At 49.6% G+C, this 24,945-nt stretch overlaps 1 protein-coding gene and 1 pseudogene across 1 annotated transcript; both read left to right on the forward strand.

Moving 5' to 3' along the window:
- Positions 1 to 19,077, forward strand: part of LOC118626816 — a 66,535-nt pseudogene extending 47,458 nt beyond the window's left edge.
- A 4,342-nt stretch (positions 19,078 to 23,419) lies between these two features.
- On the forward strand, positions 23,420 to 24,610 carry HTR1D (5-hydroxytryptamine receptor 1D). Its single transcript, XM_036257039.1, has one exon. The coding sequence runs from the start codon at positions 23,483 to 23,485 to the stop codon at positions 24,605 to 24,607; it is 1,125 nt and encodes a 374-aa protein (XP_036112932.1). The 5' UTR covers positions 23,420 to 23,482; the 3' UTR covers positions 24,608 to 24,610.
- The last annotated feature ends 335 nt before the right edge of the window (positions 24,611 to 24,945 follow it).

A 24,945-nucleotide genomic window follows, 5' to 3' on the forward strand; every position in this document is an offset into this window, starting at 1 on the left:
ATGTTATTAACCTCACTGCATAGGTGGATCATGTGACTGCAGTGATGACGTTGTCCCATTTCGCAGATGATGCCACTGAGGCTGAGGGAGGTACGGTATTGGAACTTGAACTCAGACTCACCGACTTGCCCCTACACCCAGCAGCCCTGAGGAAGACAGTTGGAGTGGTATGAGTGGGGACGATGGGAAATAGCAAACCTTGCCTGTTGCCTCAGCTGGTTTAAACTTCTTTAAATTTGCACTGCAGAATCTAAAACTTACCAGTTCCTGTAGGAAAAGATTCTTGTCTGGGGGTCAGACCAAATGTCCTCTGTGAGTTGAACTTCTCTGCTGCAGCTTAAACCTATTCCAGGCGGATCCAAGTCGAGAGAGGCCCCTTCTTCCTTCCCTGGCAGACACCAGCCTCTGCCGTGCTGGCCCCTCAGATTTCTATTCCCTGGGTGAAGCAATTGAGCCCTTAATTAAATTCTCTTGTTAGAAGTCAAGCTTGAGGAAAACAAACAGAAAAACCTCTCTTGTGGGACCTGATTCTTCCCTGCTCCCTGGGAGGCTTGGTGCTGGCGATAGCATCGCTGGTTGCCCTGGACATCCACCCTTCACTGTTCCCAGGGAATTTCCTGTTGGCGCCTTCCTTGGCTCAGTCCCACCCTGTCTGGAGCAGAGGAAATTGTGATGGGCGGCGTGGGGATGTTATCAGGAGTTTCCGTGTGTTCCGGTTAGGAGTGAGTCTCTGGGCTCCAGGAAGGCAGGGAGGAGGAGGGAGAGGAGACTTCAAGGACCAAGAGTAGGGATGGCAGGAGGCACTCAGACCATGTGGGTACTTGTCCCCAAGGACAGCAGACAACTGGTCATAGGTACCTCTTCTCCCTGAGTGACCCCCATTCCCCTAACCACACTCTAACGGACACAAGGAACCATGGGGAGCTGGAAAGAGCACTGGACTTCGAGTCAGCAAGCCCAGTGTCTAGTCCAGATCTGTCACTAACTCACTGCGTGACTGGTTAATTGTAAACAGAGCAAACTGTGTTGTGGGATTACATGTTAAGTGTTAGGCTAAGCCCCATACATGGAAGATCTCATTTAATTCTCACAAAGTCACCCTTCTTTTTCCCCCCAAAGAAACTGTGGCTCAGAGAGGTTAATTGACCAACCCAAAGTCACACAGCTGGTAAGTGCTGTAAAGCTGAGATTCAAACCAAGTAGTCTGGCTCCAGAGCCCAAGCCCCAACCATCCTCTCCAGTTAATTCCTCCTTCTCAGTTTTCCCATCCATAAACAAACAGGGCTGGTATACTTGAACTCCAAAGACCTTTCCAGGTCTGACAGTCTGTGCTTTATTCAATATTCACTGTATTACCAGGCCCTGGGCTGGGAATACAAAGCCGAGTAAGGCTTTACTTCTGTCCTCAGGTCATAAACTGAGAGAAGAAATCACATCTTAATTATCCTTGCTAACCTCACACCACTTACCACAGGCACTGTGCAAAGAGAAGGTGCTCAAAATATTTGTTGACTAGATGTGTGACTCATGGGGAGGAGCACGGACTTGGGGAGTTAGACATAACTGCGGTCCCATCCTGTTATGACCCTTGCAAGAGAAAGTCACTTAAGTCCTGTGTCTGTTTGTTTCTTCATCTAGTGGCAATACACAAGAGTACTTTCCTCTCAGGGTTATGGAAGGATAATGCATGTTGAGCACTTAGCATAGTGCTTTGCACATTAAAAACTGCTCAATAAATATTAGTTCCTTTCCTGGATGTGTTCTCCATCCTTCCTTTACCCTTGTCACTGGCTGGTGAGGGGCCATGCTGTACCCCTCTTTGTTGTCCTCGGGTCAAAGCTGAGAACTAATTTCTACTGCTGGGGGCAGGTAGCCAACTTGCTATGCCAGGTCCTGAGTGATGAAGGAAGAAAACAGCTTCCTTGGAAAGCCCTCCCCTGGATTCTAATTCCCATGCAGTCCCTGCTTCTCCGTGGCACAGATGTCCCCTCTGTCTAGACAGCGCTCCCCAGAAGAAATTGCCAACCACAGTCTGTCTGATAACAAAGCATGCCCCAGACACGAGTCCCCGGACACACAATTCATTCAACCCTGTTCTGAAAAGGACAAACCTGGCTGCCACCTCCCAAGCAGAGGGGACTCTAGGGGAGCAGAGGTGGCTGGGTGGCTTCTCTTTTCATTAATTTATCCATCCATCCATCCATCCATCCATCCATCCATCCATCCATCCATCCATCTTGGTTGAACGCCTACCACATGCTAGGCATGGGGCATACCTAGAGGAATAATAACCCCCACCCTTCCTACCCTTTGGGGGAGATGGGCACAAGCTAATTATGAAAGGTGTGCCATCCCAGCTACAATGATAGTGGCAGGGAACACTCAGGGCGGGTTTACTGTGTGCCAGCCACAGTGCTATATACTTTAGATGCATGATTTTATCTTAGCCTTCATCATAACCCCATGAAGTCATACTATTATTGTTATCATTTTACACACGAGGCTCATGGAATTTGGATAACTTGTCCAGGGTTGCACAGCTACTGAAAAAGCAGGATTCGAACTCAGTCTGATTCTTGCATCAACCCTTTCAACTCACACTCTGCCGTCAGACCTCCAAGGAGGAAATCACCTCCTCCAGTCAGGAGGAATGGGAAGGACCCACAGAGCAGGGGGTTTCAGAGCTGGGCCTTGAGGGATAAGTCATGGTAGACCAGGGAGGTATCGAAAATTCTGGAAATGAGGGGGACTCTGACCAATGGAAATGAGGGTCAGAACATTCTGAAAGGAAGGAAAAGCATGAGCCAGGTTTGAGAAGGCAGGGCATACAGAGTGGGAACAGACTGGGAAGAGCCTGGAATGCCAGGACGAGAGAGCTGGGACCTCTTCAGGAGGGAGTGAGGGGGGGCTTGAGATGTCTGGGCAGGGGAGCCATGTGCTTTAGGGAGTCTGCTTCAGTGGAGCATGGAGAATGGTTTGGAGGGGGCAGGAAGCAATCTGGGACTTGCCCCACAGTTTTTGTTTTGTTTTATGTTGTTGTTTTGTTTTAGGTTTTTTTGGTTAATCCTCACCCGAGGATAGTTTTTTCCATTGATTTTTAGAGAGAGTGGAAGGGGCGGGGGCGGGGAGAGAGAAACATTGATGTGAGAGAGACACATTGATTGGTTGCCTCCTGCACATGCCCTGATTGGGGCTGGGGATCAAACCTGCAACCCAGGTATGTGCCCTTGACTGGAAATTGAACCTGAGACCCTTCAATTCACTAGCCAATGCTGTAACCACTGAGCAACACCGGCCAGGGTTGCCCTAAGATTTTTTTTAATCCTCACCCGAGGACATTTTTGCATTTATCTTTCGGATAGAGCGGGAGGGAGAGAGGGAAGAAGAGGTAGAGAGAAACATCGATGTGAGAGAGACACATCAAGTGGCTGCCACCCCCACGACCCCAACTGGGGGGGCTGGAGACAAACTGCAACCAAGGTACGTGCCCTTAGCGGTAACCGAACCCGGGACTCTGGTCTGCGGGCCGACGCTCTAACCGCTGAGCCAAATCAGTCAGGGCTACCCTAAGATTTTTTTTCTAAAGCAGATTTTTTTTTTTGGTACATGCTCCTATGGCGGGAACAGAACCCGGGACTCTCTGGTCTGCAGGCCGATGCTCCAACCGCTGAGCCAAACTGGCCAGGGCCTAAGTTTTTTTTTTTATTGTGGTAGCAGAGATGGAGATTGATGGAACTGTTGATGATGCGCATGTGGATGTCAGATTTCAGGGTACCAGAGTGCAAACCTGCTCTGTCCAATCATGCCACTCCCTTACTCAAAGCCCTTCCCTGGCTCCCGTGGCTCCTAGGATAAAGTCCCAGGTCCTTCACCTGGAATTCAAGGCTCTCCATGAGCTGACTCCTTTCTGCCCTCCACTCTCATCTTGACCACTTTCCCCCACTCTAGTCGTATCTACAGACCAAATTCTCTTTAGCCTCTGTGCCTCGCACATACTGTTCTTTCTATCTGTGAACTTCTCTGCTTCCCTTCCCCTTGTTTGTTCAGATGCCTCCTGCGCTCCCTTCAAGGCTCAGTGCAGGGGTTGCCCTTACCTACCTCTCAGGTGGGGCATGCCTTCCTCTGAGCCCCATAAGCCCCTGCTGCCTCTGTCCCTCCCCCCACATTGGGCTGTGCTTAGCTGCATGTGGATTTTTTCTCCTGGACTGTGAGCTTCCTGAGAGTGGGGACTATGCTTAACACATACCCTAGCCCCAGGGTGAGGGCTGAGAGGCTGAAGTGAACCCAGCTTTTTTATTTTTGTTAAATTTTTTTATCCTCACCTGAGGACATTTTTCCATTTTTTGTTCAGATGGAGTGGGAGGGAGCGAGAGAGAGAAACATCCATGTGAAAGGGACACATCGAGTGGCTGCCTCCCGCACGACCAACCAGGGCCAGGGACAAACTGCAACCGAGGTACGCGCCCTTAGCGGGAACTGAACCCAGTCTCTCGGGACAGCAGGCCGAAAATCTAACCACTGAGCCAAACCGGCCAGGGCCAGACCCAGCTTTTTGCTTAAACCAACTTTCCAGTAGCATTTATCATCTTGAACTGCTTTTGTTGTTAAATGATGTAAGTTTCGTTAGAGCGTGCTGAGATGCTGCACATCTCTCCTGTCCCTTCTGTCTCACCCCTGGTCAGGGCAGCTTCTGGGGCTATGGGGACTTTTCAGTGGGGACACAGGCCCGGGGTGTGTCTATATTACTCTGTCATGTGGATTTCCCTACTGCAGGGTGTCAGGCTGGGACCTGGCAGCAGCTGCATATGCTTGAGATGTATCGATAGGATCCCTTCCTCCTCTAGGGCTGTTACCTTGGGGTATCAGCAGTAGTACCTATTTTGGGAAATGCCTCCATTTGGCATTTCTCAATCTTTCCTATTTCCTATTTGGGAAGAAAGCCCAGGGCCTGGGTCAAGAAGGCTGAGGTTCGGCTGCCAATAACTTTTGTCTATTTGCCAGTGATTGATTTGCCTGGGATTTGCATTAAGACAAAAGAACTTTTGCATTATTGATGATCATTGATCACAGCCTCCCAAAAAAAGAGAAAATGAGAGAGATGAAGGCTCCAGGCTTATCATCGATGGTAAACCAAGAGAGTGAGGTGCGGGAAAAGGAGTGGAGGGCCAGGTGGGTAGGGAATTTGTGGAGAAGGACACAGGAGGACACGAAAAAGAAGGTCAGCAGGGGCTGCTGAGTTTTTGGTGTGCCAGATGTTAAACAGCTGTGTGAGCTGCAAAGAAACCCGCCTCAGTGGGCGCTGCTGGCCTCTCCTACACCCAGCTAAGGAGATTTCACAAGAACTATTGCCAGGGACAGAGGGGCACTTCATGAGGATAAAAGGGTTGATATATCAAGAGCTCATAATCCTAATGGTAGATGCACCTAACAACAAGGCTCCGAAATATATGAAGAACAAGTTGACAGAAAGCCTGTAAGGATAGAGGCCAGCTCCACCTGAGCCACGTGAAACCTGGACACCGGATGTGCCCACTGCAGTGCCCCTTCAGTGGACATTTCTCATTGTTCCTCTTGGTGCTCAAGTCTCTCAACTCTGGAAACAGATTCATCCCAGCACCCCAGACACCTGAGGGGACCTGGGGGGTTGCCTCCCCCCACTTGCAATCTGCATGTGAATGAGGAAGATGCCTCTTTCCTTGCCTCTCTGACCTCAGCCCCTGCCATTCGCTGAGCCTCAGAACCCCACTGGTCACTGCCCCCTCAGGGTCTTTGCCAGCTGTCCCTCGCTTGGAAGCTGTTCCCCCACATTTATGTAGGGCTCACTCCTTCGCCTCCTGTCTTTGCTCTGATGCCACTTTCTCAGTGAGATGGCGGCTGACCTCCCCGTTCAATGCCTCCACCTCACTCTTTCTCCTTCCCCTATAGCAGTTACCCCTACAAACGGTTCATAAGTTTTACTTACTACATTCACGTGAGTTCCACTGGGTCACTCCTGTTTTGTTCTCTGCTGTATCCCCAGTGCCCAGAACATGGCTGATGCGCAGTGGATTAACAAATACGTGTTAAATGAAGAAAATAATCCAACTAGGTAGCCCTGGCCAGGTGGCTCAGCTGGTTAGAGCATTATCCTGATACAACAAGGTTGCTGGTTTGATACCTGGTCAGGGTACATACAAGAGTTAACCGGTGAATGCATGAATAAGTAGAACAACAAATAGATTTCTCTCTCTTTCTCTCTCTCTTTCAATAAGTAAATAAAAATTTTTTAAAAATCCAATTATGGATGAACATAGAGGTCAGGGACGGATGGGGGACGGTAGGCTTTCACCAAGGGTCTCTGGACATGGCCCACCTCTCACTACCCCCTACTCCGGACCCAGGCCACCTGCTTTCGTGCAGGTGGAACCGGGGAGCCGTGGGGCTGGGGCAGCGGCGAGGACGGAGGTGGGCACTCGGAGCTCCCGCAGGACCGGGACTGGAAGGGGCCGAGCCTCGCTCCTGGCGGGCGGGGGGCCGAGTGTGGAGGGAGCCTGGCGGGGGAGGCGCTGGGGGAGGGGAGCGAGGAGGAGTGGCGGGCGCGGGAAGGGGAGCGCGAGACAGAGCCGCAGGGCGTTGGGAGGGCGGAGGGAGTGCGGAGCGCGAGGGCGCGGGCCGGGGAAGGGCCCCGGGGCAGCGGGAGGGCGGCGCCTGCAGCTCGGCTGGGGTGGCGGAGGAGATGCAGCGGCCGCCGGCGGGGAGACCGGACCGGCGCGAGGAAGCAGGATCCGGGAGGGCGAGCTGGGGGCCGCACCTGCGTGGCCGCAGCGGGTAAGCGCTCGGAGTCGAGTGCCGCCCGGGGAGGGGCGCGCCGGGGCCCCGCGCGGTTCGCGGTCTGGCCGCTGCGGCCACCCCGCAGGAGCTGGGGCGGGGAGGGGGCACCTGCCTCGGGCCTCCGCGACCCGGACGTCCCACCTCCCGGCGCCCTCGGACGGAGGCGCGCGGAGAAGAGGGTCCCCCAGGACCAGCCCCGTCCGCGAGGAGCGTCGGGGGCGCCGTCCAGAGCCCCCAGATGGAGGGTGGGCCGAGGCTGCGCTCCGAGGCAGCTGCAGGGTCCTGGGCGCGCGTTCGGGGTGCCCCGCGTGGAAGCAACATCTAGTGGGGCGTGAGGCGCGTCCTCCCGGCAGGGGGCTGCGACGCCCCTACTTGGCCTCTGCGGCCGGGGAAAGCTGGGCGCTGCCCTCTGCCGGCCAGGTCGGGGTGCGGCGCAGCGCGGGGCCGCCCCTTTCCGGAGGGGAGTTGAAAAAGGGTCTAGTGTGGACCCTGGGCTTGTAGACCAGAAGCCCGATGGGCCCTGATTGGTTTGTGACCTTGGGCAGGTCACTGCATCTCTTCGAACCTCACTTTGCACATCTATCAAATGGAGGGCATACTTCTCCCACCCTGTGGCATCCGGGGGAATAAATGAAATAACCAATGGATGCCTTTTTATAAACTGTAAAGTTCTTTACAAATCCTAACTAATCACATAATGGCAGAACTGGAAGGGCACTAAGAAATCTGCTTTATTGCAGATGTGGAGAGTGGGAATAAACCTTTCCCAAGGTCACACTGTTTATGAGAGAATATAAGACTTAAGTCCCCCACCTCACCATCTCTGGGGAAATTCAAGGATTAAGAGCAGGGCTTCTCAGTCAGACAGGCTGCATTACAAACTAGGCTTGGCTGTTGACTAGCTGTGTGACCTGGGAAAGCCCGTAACCTCTCTGAGCCTTGGTTTCTTTCCATGTGAAGTGAGGATAAGAATGTCCGCCTCCCAGGCTTGCTGTGCAAATCAAATGAGGTCACTGTTCAGCACAGCACCTGTGCAGAAACAAAAGCTCAGTCATTTGTGGCCATCATTGCTCTGGGCCTCAGGAGCACCCTCTCCATTTCTTCCTTGGACTTGGCCTCCAGTGTTTTCTGATGAAGCACACGCTGTGAGTCTGTGCTGTCCCCTGGCGAGGGTCTCAGCCTTCCTTCCAAGTCCTCGAGGGGCCCTTTACCAACAGCAGCAAGCAAGGCCCCTTGGGCAGCTGAGCCTTTTCCAGCCTTTGGTCTTGTCCAGCTGGTGAGGAGAAATGGGTGGTCTCTATCATGGAGGCCTCCGGGGAAGCCAGGACCTAGAGGATCACATAGGAGGGAGAGAGCTGGCCAGCTGGACATGACTGGTAGGGCCTAGGGCCTCTTCTCCTCACCCCGGTGGCCAGAAACACAGAGGGGCTTCCTCAGAGTTTGTCAGTCGGACCGTCCCTTCTCTCCTCGGCTGCAGATGGATGACTGTTCTTTTTGGTGACTGAGATGTGACTACGTGCAGAAATACAGAATCTCAGAGCTGAGAGTTCCCAGGACCTAAGAGCTTCCTCTCATTGTATATATGCCTCCTGTCTGAGGCCCACAGAGGGGCAAGGGTCTGCCCAGGTCACCACTGTCGTCCAGGAAACTGAATTCGCAGACACTGTTCAGTCTCTAACTTTCTCAGCAGCCGCTGACACTGCTGACCACTCATTTCCTCTGGGGACACTCTTCTGGCTCCTGCAACTTAACACTGTCTATTTCGCCTACTGTGCCTCTGTTTCTGCAGGTTCATCCTCCTGTCTATAGCCATTAGCTCCTCTGCTCTCTCTCCCTGGGTGGTCTCATCCATCCCACTGGCTTGAGTTACTCTCTCTCTCTGCACATGCCCTCATAAATGTATGTCTCCAGCCCAGAACTCTCCTCAGGCAGATAGGGTGAAGTGCTAAAATGATATAATAGAGGATGAGAGCTACTTCATGTTGGCTGGTCAAAACTTTGCCTAAGAGGTGATATTTAAGGGGAGCAGATGGTAGGAAATGAGGTCAGAGAGGTGGCTGGTTGGGGGTTGGGGGGATAGTTAATATAGGGCCTTGTGGGCCATGGTAAGATTTTGGATTTTATTCAGATATGGGAGCCAATGGAGAGTTTCAGACAGGAGAGGGAATGCTGTTATTTCTCCAGGACTCGCTGGGTCCTAGAAGAGGAGTTGCTCTGTAATGATTGCAGCCTGAGGGGCACTGGAGTAGGGAGGGTAGCCAGCTCCTCAAGGAGCTTCCAGCCACAGGTACAAACAAACCTGGAGTCAGGTTTGAAAAACATTTTTTAAATACGTTTTATTGATACATTATTTTTCTTTGTTGATTTTATTTATTTATTTATCTATTTTTATCCTCACCCAAGGACATTTTTTCATTTTTTGTTCAGGTGAGAGGGAGGGAGAGAGAGAGAAGCATCGACGAGAAAGGAACACATCGAGTGGTTGCCACCCGCAGGACCCAACCAGGGCCGGGGACAAACTGCAACCGAGGTACGCACCCTTAGTGGGAACTGAACCCGGGTCTCTCTGGACCACAGGCCGACGCTCTAACCGCTGACCCAAACCGGCCAGGGCTCTTTATTGATTTTAGAAAGAGAGGAAGGGAGAGGGAGAGAGAGATAGAAACATCGATGAGAGAGAACATCGATTGGCCGCCTCCTGCATGCCCCTCACTGGGGGTTTGGCCCACAACCTGGGCATGTGCCCTGACTGGGAATCAAACTGGCAATCTATTGTTGCATGGGTTGATGCTCAACCACTGAGCCACACTGCCTAGGCAGGAGAGGGTTTAAAGGAGGGAGATTTTGCATCTGGTTGACCAGGGAAGGCTTCCTGGAGGAAGTGGCTTTTGAAAAGGGCCTCAGAGAGCAGATTATAATAAATATGTATGAAAGGGAATGGGGAAGATTGCTCTTCCAGGCAAAGGGCAATCTGTCAGCCTGAACCAAGACACAAATGACCCAAATGTGGGTAGAGAAGTCAGGGAAGAGGAGACAGAGCCTGTAGGGGAATGAGAGGTCAGGCTAGGGAGGAAGTCCAAGCTGTTCAGAGACCAAGGCCCTGGACTTAGGCCCTTACTTGCTGTGTGACCTTGAGCTGACTGCATTACCTTTCTGAGCCTCTGCTTCCTCATTCATAAAAGTAATTGGTTAAGCCCAGTGGGTATGGCTTACTGGTTGAGCATCAGCCCATGCACAAGAGGTCACCATTGTGATTTCTGGTCAGGGCACATACCCAGGTTGTGGGCCCAATCCCCAATGGGGGGGCATGCAGGAGGTGGTCAGTTGATGTTCTCTCTCATTGATGTTTCTATCTCTCTCTCCTTCTCCCTTCCTCTCTCTCTAAAATCAATAAAGAAAAATACATTTAAAAAAAGTAATTAGTTAAATGCTGAGTAAGGGGGGGTCTGAATGTTGAGGATGGATGAATAAGCCTACCAAGGAGGAAACCGGAGGGACTGCTATGGATGAGGAAGGTGATGGTTCCATTGAGGTTGGGGCCCCCGTGGGACATCCAGGAGGAATGACCAAAGGATATTTGGGGCCAGAGGTACAGAGAAGTGTTCTTTCATCATTCTTCGAGTAAATCCTTACCGAACCACTGTAAGTATTAAGCCCCAAACCTACAGCTATGAACAAAACTAGGTCTCTGCTCCAGGAATATACCATCTTGGGGGAGAGAGCCCCACAGCATTGGACTGCAGGATGATGAGAGACATGCATGTCAATCATAAATGTGATGCATCTGTTGGACAGAGGAGTCAATTGAATTCAATCCTGAGGTTGAAATTGGAGTTGGATGGGTGGATGAGGGGGAAGGATACCCTACAGAGAGGGCACTGGATTTCATGACACATGGCACACATGTTCCCCCAGCCTTCTGGAGATCAAATCCAACAGGAAGACAGGGAGTCAGCAAGTGAGCCCAGTTGAGGGGAGTTCAGTGTTGTGCATGATAAGGAGACTAGTGGGGTGGGGAGGAGGTAGTGATCATTACCATTCCTATGGGCCCAGAGGAACCTCAAGAAGGTTGAAGGAGACACGAGGAAGGGCATTCCAGGTAGATGGAATAGCCTGTGCAAAGGACCATAATGGGTTTTTTTCTTTATTGATTTTAGAAAGAGGGAGAGAGAGATAGAAACATCAATGAGAGAGAACATCAATTGGCCACCTCCTGCATGCCCCGCACTGGGGATCGGGCCCACAACCTGGGCGTGTGCCCTGACCAGGAATCAAACCGGCAGCCTCTTGGTGCATGGGTCAATGCTCAACCACTGAGCCACACCAACCAGGCAGAACCATAATGTTTTGCAGGAGGAAGTCTCAGCCAAGCTAGAGGTGGGCTGTTTTGCTGAGTGCAAGTGAACAGGAAGATGGAAGAAAAGGGCTGGACTGTGCAGTCTCTGAATTGGTAAGCAATAGGAAATGAAGAAATAGGAATCGGGGTGCACGGAGGGAAGGGTTCTCCAAGCTTCAGTCCTGTGGAATAGTTGTCATTGGCCCCAACTCCTCTTCACTTACTGATTCTATTTATCTGCCAGTGCTCAGCTTCAAAGCCACTTTCAGAGGAAGATCTCAGGGTTGCCTGCAGGTTACCTGTCCCTCTTATTTTTCCAAGGCTCCCTTCACACTTCTGTCATTCTCAATCAGGTCTGTGGTCCCAGATTCCAGGAGGGTTTCCCCAGGGCCACTGTAAGTCTTCCTAGGAGCAGGTCCACATTTGTGTTTCTCAAACCAACATAGGACTTTTCAGTACATAATTATTGAGTGCATGAGGAAGTAGCTATTTTTTTTTTTTTTATCCTCACTCGAGGACATTTTTTCATTTTTTGTTCAGATAGAGCGGGAGGGAGAGAGAGAGAGAAACATCGACATGAAAGGGACACATCGAATGGCTGCCACCCGCACAACCCAACCAGGGCCGGGACAAACTGCAACCGAGGTACATGCCCCTAGTGGGAACCGAACCCGGGTCTCTCTGGACCACAGGCCAATGCTCTAACCGGCCAGAGTGGAAGTAGCTATTGAAATGGTCAAGGCTCCCAGAGGTTGAGAAACTTGCCCAAGGTCACAGAATTAGTAAATGGCAGAGCTGGGAAGCAAATTCAGCCTACCTGACTCCAAAACTTGCGCACCTAATCATGGCTGTGTTGTGCCTCCCAGCAGGGAAAACAGATGGTGAAATGCAGGTTTGGAGCCTGCAAACACTAACAAATTTGGTGTTTAATTTCTAGGAAATGAATTCCTGTTGTTAGTACCTTGTTTATCCAGTCTGGAGAAGATAGCCTCTTCTCTGCCCTGGAAATGGTTTAGCTCATCAGCTCAAGTGCTTTCAGGGAACTCAGATGCTCAGCATCTGGTGGTGAGGGGCAGGCGCTCCAGAGCCAGGGGATGCAGCCCGAAAGGCTTCTTGCACAGTGTGGGCTGCCCTGCCAGTCTGCTGTCAGGATTACTCCCCCAGTGTGGAAACTCAGATGTGAGGGGGGGGGGTGTTGGAGGGGAGGGGGACCACTTGAAAAATGCCAGGAAGCATGTGGATACTTCTGTCCTTCATCTCAAGTTCCTGCTGCAAACTGGAAGCAGTGGAAGGAACACTGATGGGAATCTGAAGACTTGGGCTCTGTCTGTAACTCACTGTGTGACCTTCGGCAAGTGTCTTACCCTCTGTAGGTCTCGCTCCGTCAGTACTATAAGGGAGTTGGGTTAGATGATTCTTAAGAGTCCTTCCCTCTCTGACACTCTGATATCCTTCTTGTACCTTGGGGTTGACATTACTATTATCCCTGGTACGACTAACTCAGTGTGGTCCATGGGAGCTTGTTACAAACAGAATCTTGGGTCCTTCTCCAGTCCTGCGGAATCAGAACCAGTATTTTCCGTAAGGTCCCCAGGTAACGCCTGTGCACATTCAGTGTGGGGAGCCCTGCAGGGACCACATTCCCGCCTTCTGTTCGGGCTGTGCCGAGTACTGAATAATGTCCGTGCACCCTCCCCTCTGTAAAAAGAGGCCCTTCCAGGTGGAAGTGATCAAGCCTGGCATACAACAGGTACCCAGCAAAGATTTTTAGAATGTGCTCAGGCATGCGTGGGGCAGATATTTGTGGAACGAGGAAGGGAGTGGAACTGACTTTACTCAACACCTTTAAATATTTTTTTCATTGATTTTAGAGAGAGATAGAAACATCGATGAGAGAGAACATCGATTGGCCGCCTCCTGCATGCTCCCCACCAGGGATCGGGCCCACAACCTGGGCATGTGCCCTGACCGGGAATCGAACCAGCAACCTCTTGGTGCATGGGTTGACGCTCAACCAGTGAGCTACACCGGACGGGCTACTCAACACCTTTAATGCATGGAGGAGCATGGAGTCGAGCAAGTTCAGGTTCCAGTCCTAGCTTGGGATTTAGACAAGCCATTTCTCTGAGCCTTAGTGACCTCCACTGGGAAATGGAAATTAATAATAATAATAATGATAATAGGACTGATTTTGAAGGGCCGTGGTCAGACTTAAATGAGTTGATATAGGCAGAGCGCTAAAACAGAGTCTAGTACATAGTAAACTCCTAATAATATTGGCCATTACTTTACAATTATTACTATTCCAGCTCCTAACCCTCTAGCATCCTGTATTGTCTCAGCCCCTTTACCTGGACTGCGAGTTCCCTAAGAACAGTCTCAAAATGACCCTTAGAGGGCGATATCACCCCTGTTGAGGACTACTGGTCCCAGAGCAGCGCTATCCAAGAGAAATATAACACAAGCCACAATATAATTTTAGATATAGAAAACTTAGAAGTAGCCATGTTAAAAAAGAAAGTGAAATTAATTTCAATTATATATTTTATTTACTCAACATAACCCAAACATTAACATGTAACATATAAAAATGATTAATGAGATATTTTACTTTTTTTTTTTTTTTTTAACTAAGCCTTTGAAAACCAGTGGTTTTTACATTTACAACACATCTGAGTGGCCACATTTTAAGCCTTCAATAGCCACAAGTGGACAGGAGTGGCTATTCTAGAATTTCTCAGCTCTGGCTCTCATCCCACTATGCCACATATGACCTTTGTGGCCTCGGGCTAGTGATTTTACCTCTCTGGGCCTCAGTTTCTTCATCTGTAAAATGGGGTTACTAACTCTGCTTCAAGGGGTAGTAAGAATTAGGTGCAGATGGTGAGAGTTTAAAACTCTTTTGCCCACTTCTTCATAAGCCTCATTCTCTTGGCCATGACTAGTCCATGTTGAACCCAGAATTGAGGGCCAAGGAAATATACTCCTCCTTTTGTCAGAGGAAAGTGGAGGTGGAGGCAGCATGAGTAGTGGAAGCATCGAGCTGAGCTGAGAGGGACGCTGGACTTTGCTGTGTGGTCTTGGGCAAGTCACCCATCTCTCAGGGCATCAGCAATCTCAGCTGATCGAATGACATCGTTTGGAAAGTTTCTTTCAAAACATGTTTGCCAGGGCGGGGCTGTTAATTATAACTAACTAGAATTTATGGAGCATTGACCATATGGCTGGTGCTTTCTATTAAGCTCACTCAAACATAGTAGCAGTTTGAGGATGGTACTGTTATTGTCCTCATTTTCCACATGAGGAAACGAAGCTCAAAAAAGTTAAATGACAAGCTCAGGGTCTCCCTTTGACCAGCAAAACCAATGCCTAAGGTTGTTAGGCATTTAACCATCACTTTTTTGGGTAAACTTTTTACAAAAACAAAAGTACCCAAAGTACAAGTGTACAGCCTGATGCATTTTCACAAAGAGAACACACCCAGCTCAAGAGACAGAACATGACTTGTACCCACAAGCCCCCCTTATGCTTCTTCCCAGTCACTGCATCCCCTCCCCACGAGGGCATCATGCTAGCCTGACTCCTATCAGTGTAGGTCAGTTTTACCTGTTCTTGAACTTTATGAAGTGTGGCTCACATATGGCGCCATCATGTTGAGCTTGCTTCTGCTCAACTTGATGTCTGTGAGGTTTCATCCACGTGGCTGTGTGTAGCGGGGAGCTGGGGTCCGTTCTCAGTGACGTATAGTATTCTGTATGAATATGCCACAATGGATTTATTCATTCTGTTGATGACCGTTTGGGAGGTTTTCAGTTTGGGATTGTTAAACAGTGCTGTTGTCAGCAATTTTTGCACAAGTCTTTTGATGGACGTACATGTTTTTGTTGGTTTTATAGCTGAGAGTGGAAGTTTTGGTTTGGCTACTTTTAATTTTCTACATTTTCCAGATTTTATCATTAGAGAAACTGAGGTGAAAGGTTGACTTGCTCAAGATACTGACTAGAGCCCAGGCTCAGCTGGTTGAGTGTCGTCCTGTACGCACTGAAAGGTTACCGGTTTGATTCCTGGTCATGGAACATACTCAGGTTGCGGGCCTTCACTTTCCCATTGAGGTTTCTCTCTCTCTCCTTCTCCCTTCCTCCCTCTAAAACCAATAAAAAAAAAAACTTTAATAAAAAGAAAGATACTGCCCTGGCCGGTTTGGCTCAGCGATTAGAGCATCGGCCTGAGGTCCAGAGAGACCTGGGTTCGGTTCCCTCTAAGGGCAGGTACCTCGGTTGTAGTTTGTCCCCGGCCCTGGTTGTGTCGTGCAGATGGCAGCCACTCGATGTGTCCCTTTCACGTCGATATTTCTCTCTCTCTCTCTTCCTCTCTCTCCCTCCCGCTCTGTCTGAATAAAAAATGGAAAAATGTCCTCGGGTGAGGATAAAAAAAAAGAAAAGAAAAGAAAAATACTGATTAGGTATCAAAACTTACACTCAGCTAGATGTAGATCTACAGATGGAGAGCTATGGACAGATACACACACACACACACACACACACATTAAAACTTCTCAGAGCTTTTCCCACATATATTCTTTTATTTCACCCTCATGACGCCCCGGCAGGTAGACATGATGCTTTGATTTACCGAGGAGAGACCCCACGCGGGAGACAGGAAGATGAAATAGCTGTGGATGCTCTTTGTACAAGAGGAAGAACCCTGCAGATTCGTTGAGAATCATTTCCCTGCAGGGCTTGCTCATCCGTACCACACAGCTTCCAGAGAAAGAACCTACAGACACGAATTCCTCAGTGGGGATTATTCTCCTGCAACAAATCTTCATCACAGAGCCTTGGTTTTTTCCCTCCAAGCGGATGAGGCTGGCTTCTGAGCATACATTAAACCCATACACCCTCTTTGTTTCTGGCAAAGTTGTATGACTCACTTAGTTAAAATCAGGACCCTTCGGAAGGGGGAGGTGGTGCTCTCCGGGGCAGGAAGCCTTGGTTAGGAGTGATGGAAAGAACACCCGCTGCGTGCCAGACACTGTGAGGCCCTCCTTCACTGAATCCACATAGCCCTTCTGGGAGAAAGGTGCTGTTAACCCCAATTTACCGATGAGGAAGAATAGCCAGGAGGTGCTGAAATGAATTGCCTAGATCCACAGTGGGGTTTGCTTGATGGGAAGGAACTGAGAATCCTGTCTTCTGTTTCTCGGGGCCTGTTGTGTCCATTTGAACTGGCTCAACTAGGAAAAGTATGGGTTGGTACCATGAGGTTTCCTGGTTACAGAGGTCACTCCTGGACTTCTGAGGATTGGAAGGAGTATCACTGGGACTGGAAGGCTCCTTCCTCCCCCTCTCCTCATGCAGGTGGTTCTTCTCTCTCTCTTTGTTCCTTCCGCTGTCTGCTCCAGTCTCCTGCCTCTTTCTGCAGATCTGTTTTTTGTTTTTTTGTTTTTTTGTTTGTTTATGGCTTTTCTGCTCCCCTTAAACTTTCCCTGGCTTTGGGCATGACTGTGGCCTGATTCCAGCCTCAGGATCCTTAGCTTTCAGGTTGCTCCCTCTCCATCATCTGTCTGCTCAGCCGCTCACAGTCTCCATTCTAAATTCGCAAAAGAGAATCTGTCTGGGTCATACTGGGTGAGTATCCTCCTGATCCAATCAGCTGTGGTCAGAAGTGGCCTGTGGGACAAGTTGGGATTGGAACTCAGGTCTGTGTGCCTGCTTTTCCCCCTCATCCCTCTGCAGAGATGCTAGAGCTGGGGTTGCATGGTGTGGCTGGAGTCCTGGTGGTCTGGACTCCAGGGAAGATGCTGCTAGGCAGCGGGGAGGCTGAGAAAAGTCCTTGCTGCAGCTGTGATGGCTCCCGGAGGGTGCTGGGCAGGGGAGAAGCTCCCTGGTATGGCTGACAGGGAGTTCTGCCAAGGGCAGACATCACTCCCTAAGATGGACAGTGACACCTTGTTTCTGGTAAGGGAAGAAACCTTGTTGGAGACCTGGATATGGTTGGACACATCATAGGGAAACCAGACAAGTCATCATTTACTACATTGGGCATTTGGATCCATGATCTTACCAGTTCTTCCCCAACTCCTGTGATCATGGATTAGCAAGTCCTGGAGAGTGTGGGTGCCTTGCCCAAAGGCTGCAGAGAGAAAGTGGAGCAGCAGAGATTGGGACCTGAGCCCGCCTGACACAAAATGCATGCTTCAGCCACCGCCCTCCATCTTTGTTACCATGGTTACATTTGTTCAGGACACTACAGTTTACAGCATATCACATACATGATCTTGCTGGAACTACTCAGCACCCCTTTGGGGCAGCATAGCCATGCTTATGTTTCTGTTTTACCTCGGAAGGAACTAACTAAGAGAAGTTGTGACTTGCCCTCGGCTACCCTGGTCAGTAGCAGAGCTGGGGCCAGAACCCAGATCTTTGGGACTCAAACATATCAATAGGTGTTAATGTGTCAAAATGTATCAATGTTATTGCTGGTAGTGTGGTTCTCTTCTTTTGTAATGTACAACATTGTTGAAGAAAAACAACAAAAATATTCCTTACAAAAGAGTATATATACATATAATATGCTTACAGATTAAAGGAGATAAATAAACAACCATGTATCTTCCACCACCTTAAAAAATAAAACATCATTGATACCTTTCAACATCCTCCACAATTATATTCCCATGTCCTTTCCTCTCCAGGTGTAATTTTTTTTTTTTTAATTTTCACCTGAGGATATTTTTTCCATGTATCTCCAGATAGAGTGGGAGGGAGAGAGAGAGGGAGAGACATCGACTGGCTGCCTCCCACATGACCTGGACCAGGGCAGAGACCAAACCACAACTGAGGCACATGCCCTTGACCAGAATCAAACCCATGACTCTTTGGTCCTCTCTTACCGCTGAGCCAAACCAGCCAGGGCTTCAGGTGTAATTTTATATTTAAAGTTTCCTTGCTTGTCCTTCTGGTGTTGCCACAGATACTTGTATCTCTGAACAGTTTGTTTCCTCTTGCATGTCTTTGACGTTGGCATGCAGTGTTGTTTGTGAGAACGTGGGAAGCTTTGATCTCCTCGGTTCTGCTTCTCTGAAGCCCCTCATCGCAGGACTACGCCCGTTCCATCACTCTGTTGTCAATGCACGTGGGGGTGGTTGCTCGCTGTTGCTCTCACAGTGGCCAGTCTTGCTGCTGTCGGCTGAGGAACACATCCAAGGGTGTCTGTCGTGCATACCTAGGAGCGAGATTACTAGGTCATGAGGTAGTCGCTACATATTTAGCTTTGTGAGATAATAACAAATGGTTTGCTAACAAGCTTCCTCCAATTTATACTCTCCTAGTGATAGCTGATAATTCCTGTTGTTCTGCACCCTTACCAAATGACATGACATGATCAGGATGAAAATGTTTATACCAACAGGAGAAACATTTGTAACAAAAATTAATTAATTAATAAAAAAAAGAAAGAAAAAGGCGATGGGGCTGCGCGGCAGGAGCACTGGGTAGGGCCGGGGCGGGCCGGGGCGGGGGTGGGGGGTGGGGGAGGGCTCCCCCGGAAGGCCCCGGGCCCAGCGGCGGCGCGCAGGGCGGCAGCATCCACTCGGGCTGCATCGCCCCGGTACACAATGTGTCGCTGAACGTGCTCATCTGGCCGCTACCATCTGTTCTGGACCCGGCCAAGGTGCAGAGCTCGTGGACACGATCCGGGAGGACCCAGACAGCGTGCCCCCCATCGATGTCCTCTGGGTCAAAGGAGCCCAGGGTGGTGACTACTTCTACTCCTTTGGGGGCTGCCACCGTTATGCGGCCTACCAGCAGCTACAGCGAGAGACCATCCCCGCCAAGCTTGTCCAGTCCACCATCTCAGACCTAAGGGTGTACTTGGGTGCTTCCACCCGGACTTGCAATAGCAGGCTCCTTGGCACCTGCCACCACTCCTAAAATCCCAGAAGACACCTGGCTTCCGGCAGACTGGGCCATGCAGAAGGTGTAGCAGGGGAGCATTCTCTTTGCTCCTGGAGGGAGGAGGGTCTGATTCTAGGCTGGCTCTTTGCTAGCAGCAAGACGTTGGACCCCCTACTGAACAGTGAGGGAGGCCCATTTCCCACCACTGTGAAAGTGGGTCATGTATTTGCTTTTGAGGGGTTATTGAGAGGACGAAATGAGAAAGGAGATGGGCTTGGAGAACCGCATGCTACTGGCTTCAGATTCCCAGGAACAAGGATCCTTCAGCATTTTTGTCTTTGTATATCCTATTATATGGAATACAGTTAGCTGTAAGTAAAGGAAAACCTAGATTAACAAAGAAGAAAAAGAAAAAGAAAGTAAATGTTTATACCTATCTGCTAGGTGAGAATCGTCTCGTTTTAATTTACATTTTTTATTTCATGATTTGAAGTGTAATGGAAGAGAGGTTGTTGATTATGGCGCTGTGATCTGTATCTCCAAAGGCAGCTGGATTTGGGAAGTGCCCCGAACTCTGTTTGCCGTGGGGAAGGACAGCAGGCAGGAGAGGAAGGAGGGAGGTGGCCTCATGGCAGGGCTTCTTGCAGACTGAGGCAATCCATCCTGCCTTCTTTCCAGCATATCACCCACCAGTCTCTCAGGACTTTCCGAGTCCACGCCTTTCACTGGAATGAGGTCAGTGGAATGCCTGGAACCCAAGGAGTGACCGCATGGGTTTGTGGGGCAAGCGCACCAGCCTCCCGTGAGCAATGAGGGCGCCTCACTGGCCCAGACTGTCTGGAAGGAAGAAAATTCCAACCCAACTTCACATTTTCTGTGTGAATCAAATTGGGAGGAATCTTTAGCCGGAGGCTTTGGGGTGGGGCAGGAGGGATCATATTTTCACTTATCACCAGAAGATCCTAAACTAACTTCACTCCTGGGAGCACATGTGCCTTAAGGCTTCTCTTCCTGAACTGAGGCAGTGTGGAGAAGAATGGAAATTTCCACCCGGATTCCCACTCCCACCTGGGTGACCTTGGGTGGGTAACATCACCTCTCTGAGCACTGGTTGGCTCTTTGTCAGTAGGGGGCCATGTTCAGTCTATGTCTGTTGATTCATTTTTATTTTTTTTATCCTCGCCCGAGGACATTTTTTCATTTATCTTTAGACAGATTAGGAGGGAAGGAGAGAGAGAAGAGAGAAACATCGATATGAGAGAGACACATTGACTGGTTGCCTCCTGTGCGACCCTGACCAGGGTCAGGGATGAACGGCAACCAAGGTACGTGCCCTTGGCTGGAATCGAACCTGGGTCTCATTGGTCCTCAGACCGACGCTCTAACCCCTGAGAAAACTGGCCAGGGCTGTTGATTCATTTTTAAACCTTAATAAGCCAAATCTGTAATGTGGTAGCTTCCCTCCCACTCCCCCAAATTGTGGGTGTTTCTTTTCTTTTCTTTTTTCAAATTTATTTTTGTTTTTATTTTGTTAATCCTTACTTGAAATCTGAGATTCAGAAAGGGTACAGGACTTGCCCAAGGACATACAGGAAGGCTGGGGTAGAACAGGGATTGGAACCTGGATTGTCTCAGTGGTCTAAGCCAAACTCTCCCGGAGCCTTGCTGCCTCCCACCCCTGGCCCCAGCCACCTCCTGGGCCTTATCTCCTATCCCACCTCTGATCTTTGAACTCCAGCCAGCTGGTCTCTGCTGTCCTCTGTCTGTGCTTTGCACTTTCTGACCTCTAGGCCTTTGCTCTTCCCTCTTAACTTGGACTATTGAAACCCTTGTCCTTAAGGTAGCCAACCAGTGGAACAATATGCAACCCTTAAGAATGATGTTGTGTGTAGCTCTGGCCGGTTTGGCTCAGCGGTTAGAGCGTCGGCCTGCGGTCCGGAGAGACCCAGGTTCGGTTCCCACTAAGGGCATGTACCTCAGTTGCAGCTTGTCCCCAGCCCTGGTTGGGTTGTGCGGGTGGCAACCACTTGATGTATCCCTTTCACGTCGATGTTTCTCTCTCTCTCTTCCTCCCACTCTATCCAAACAAAAAAATGTCCTTGGGTGAGGATAAAATAAATAAATAAAATAAAGGAAAGAGTTTTAAAAAAAAGAATGATGTTGTGGCCCTGGCCGGTTTGGCTCAGTGGTAGAGCATCCGCCCGAGGACCAATGAATCTTGGGATCGATTCTGGCCGAGAGCATGTACCTCGGTTGCGGTTCGTCCCTGGCCCTGTCAGGATTGTGCGGGAGGCAACCAGTTGATGTGTCTCTCTCAGGTCGATGTTTTTCTCTCTCTTTCTCCCTCTATCTCCCTCCCACTCTATCTGCAGATAAATGGAAAAATATCCTCGGGTGAGGATTAAAAAAAAAGAATGATGTTGTGGGGGTGATTAATAGAATATTGTTCAAAATATATTAAGTTAAAAAACAAACTACAAAACAAATTCATACATAATTATAATGATCACATTTTTAAATGTATATATACATATTCTGTCTTGCCAGCTCCATTCTGAGGTCCAACATGTCTTCTCTGGGTTGTGAATGCTCCCAGGGCAGAACCTGTTTGCTAAATTGACCTGGAAGAAATTAAGTCAATTATAGGGATTTCTGGTGGAGTTGTAGCATTCCACACAGGCAGGGAGGACACACTAGGGGTGTGGATGGGGGTAAGGGGTCTCGGCATTCCTCTTACCAACCCTACACACCCAGGCTCCATGGACTTCAGCTGGGGTCATGCCAGAGATAGGCCTGCACTGACTGCCCTCTGGTTTGCCTCCCTCTGATCAGCAATACCAAGGTCCCCATGCCCCAAGAGCCCCAGGGCTTCCGATGTCCCAAAGACCGAAACCCACATTCAAGGCCAGAGAGGAAAAGAAAGTGAGTCTTCAGGTTTTTCTTGTTACTAAATTTCCAGTTTCCACTTGGAAAGCCAAATGTATTTTCTTTTTTCTTTATTGATTTTAGAGAAAGAGAGGAAGGGCGATGGAGAGAGAGATAGGAACATCGATGAGAGAGAACATCGATTAGTCGCCTTCTGCATGCACCCCATTGGAGATTTGGCCCACAACCTGGGCATGTGCCCTGACTGGGAATTGAACCACCGACCTCTTGCTGCAGGGTCGATGTTCAACCACTGAGCCATACCAGCCAGGCCCAAATGTATTTTCTGAATTTGAACTTTCATCAGGAAAAATGCTCAAGGTTTCACTTCTTTGCTTAACAAAAAGGTGTTCTGTTTTTGCTTTTTGGGAAGATGGGGGTAAGAGACAAGCATGCTTACTCTAGGAAATTTGGAAATTTCATATGAATAGAAGGAAAGTCACTTCCTCTACCAATTTCTAGAGAAATACATCGTAATTTGGTATCTTTCCTGGCCACGCCCCCCCTTTTTTCTGTGCAGTTACTTTGTTTATTTTCCACTGAATAAATAGAAGGATTTCTGATTCATAATTTACAGAGCTGATTCCATTTACTTGTAACAAGCCTGTGATGCTTCCAACAGCTATGATACTTTGCCCCATCTGGGAATTGGGGGGGTGGGGCGCATTGCCCTCGCCCATATTCTCCTGTCACTTGGGGGAACGCCCCTTCCGCTGCACCACTGCCAGCACTAAGCAGTATTCTTTTCATCTTACAGTTCATCTCAAGTGTCCAAATTGTCCTTCTAGAACATAACTCTCTACTTTTTTTCTTTTTAAACCCCCAGAACTCCGAACATGTGCCCTGCTCCATGAACTCACAGTGATCCGTTTGTTTTGCCTTCTCCCAGCTCATACATTCTTCGAGTCTTGGTAACTGGAATGTTTTGTCTGTTCAGGCTCAAAACGATCAGTGGGACAGGAACCAAAGTTAAGTACCTCATGATGTGTCAAGATGAAACTGGGAAAACTGGGAGCTGTTGACTGGACTTCCTCTCTGAATCAGCTGGTGTTTCTTTTCATCTTTAGTTTTAAAAGCTCCCCAGAGGCAACCTGAAATCCCCAATGGACTCAGAATAGGATGGGGGAAATTCTGAAGTTCCCATTCAACACATTTATCTCACAGCTTCGGAAGGAGCCAAAATGCCAAAGGCAAGAATCCCAGAGCATTGCCTACACTGGTGTGATATCCTGATAAATGTCTAACAAATTCAGCATGTGTCCAGTGGGCTTGCCCATTTGCCGGGCAAAGTTCCAGACAAGTGAGAGACATCCTGGGGTTCATCTGGTTCAGGAAAGATCTTTAATTACCAGCTAGTGTTCTTTAAATAGTCAAGTCTTGAGGTCTTTCCACCGCAGTCTGTTCTGATGAATGGCCTCACCAATGCGGAACAGGATGACCTTGTTCTGTGGGCAAGACAACTGTGAAAGAAGAAGCTGTGTGTGTCGAAGTCTGTGGGAAGAGACAGCCACCTAGAATGTCCCCGCCAAACCAGTCAGTGGAAGGCCTTCTCCAGGAGGCCTCCAACAGATCTCTGAATGCTACAGAAGCTTGGGACCCAGGGACTCGCCAAGCCCTCCAGATTTCTCTTGCTGTGGTTCTTGCCATCATCACACTGGCCACAGTCCTTTCCAACGCCTTTGTGCTTACCACCATCTTCCTCACCAGGAAGCTCCACACCCCAGCCAACTATCTCATTGGCTCCCTGGCCATGACTGACCTCTTGGTTTCCATCTTGGTCATGCCCATCAGCATCGCATATACTACCACCCGCACCTGGAACTTTGGCCAAATCCTGTGTGACATCTGGCTGTCTTCTGACATCACATGCTGCACAGCCTCTATCCTGCATCTGTGTGTCATTGCTCTGGACAGGTACTGGGCCATCACTGACGCCCTGGAGTACAGTAAACGCCGCACAGCAGGCCACGCCGCGGCCATGATCGCCATCGTCTGGGCCATCTCCATCTGCATCTCCATCCCACCCCTCTTCTGGCGGCAGGCCAAAGCTCACGAAGAGATGTCGGACTGTCAGGTGAACACTTCTCAGATCTCCTACACCATCTACTCCACCTGTGGGGCCTTCTACATCCCATCTGTGCTGCTCATCATCCTCTACGGCCGGATCTACATGGCCGCCCGGAACCGCATCCTGAACCCACCATCGCTCTACGGGAAGCGCTTCACCACAGCCCAGCTCATCACAGGCTCCGCGGGGTCCTCCCTCTGCTCTCTCAACCCTAGCCTCCACGAGGCGCACACTCATTTGGCGGGCTCTGCCCTCTTTTTCAACCACGTGAAGATCAAGCTTGCGGACAGTGTCCTGGAGCGCAAAAGGATCTCCGCTGCGCGAGAAAGGAAAGCCACCAAAACCCTGGGGGTCATTCTGGGGGCCTTCATCATCTGCTGGCTGCCCTTCTTTGTTGCATCTTTGGTCCTCCCCATCTGCCGGGACTCCTGCTGGATCCACCCGGCCCTTTTCGACTTCTTCACCTGGCTGGGTTATTTAAACTCCCTCATCAATCCAATAATCTACACTGTGTTCAACGAAGAGTTTCGACAAGCATTTCAGAAAGTTGTCCATTTCCGGAAAGCCTCCTAGTCTTCTTTGGCAGTAATTCTTGTCATCTTTTGTGTCCCGTAACCCCACCGGAATTGTCTTTTTTTTATTTTTCCTGAGATTTGGGTTAATCCTGATATTTTGGGTTTGGGTCCAATCAATAGAATTGTTCGGTGTTCTTTTTCCTGTTGTCTTCTTGACTTCTGAGCCACCAAAAGCTGGGAAGCTGCGTGAAAGGGGACACAGACTGAAGATATCACTTAGCATAATATTTTCAGGGTTCATCCGTGTTGGAAGAAACATTACCCACGGGGTTTCCCATCGACGTAACTCAGGTGGAAAACTGTCTGACTCTGTGGGAAGACCTAGGCTCAGAAGAG

The sequence above is a fragment of the Molossus molossus genome, unplaced genomic scaffold (genome assembly GCF_014108415.1).
Source record: "Molossus molossus isolate mMolMol1 unplaced genomic scaffold, mMolMol1.p scaffold_m16_p_12, whole genome shotgun sequence".
NCBI classification, from domain to species: domain Eukaryota; kingdom Metazoa; phylum Chordata; class Mammalia; order Chiroptera; family Molossidae; genus Molossus; species Molossus molossus.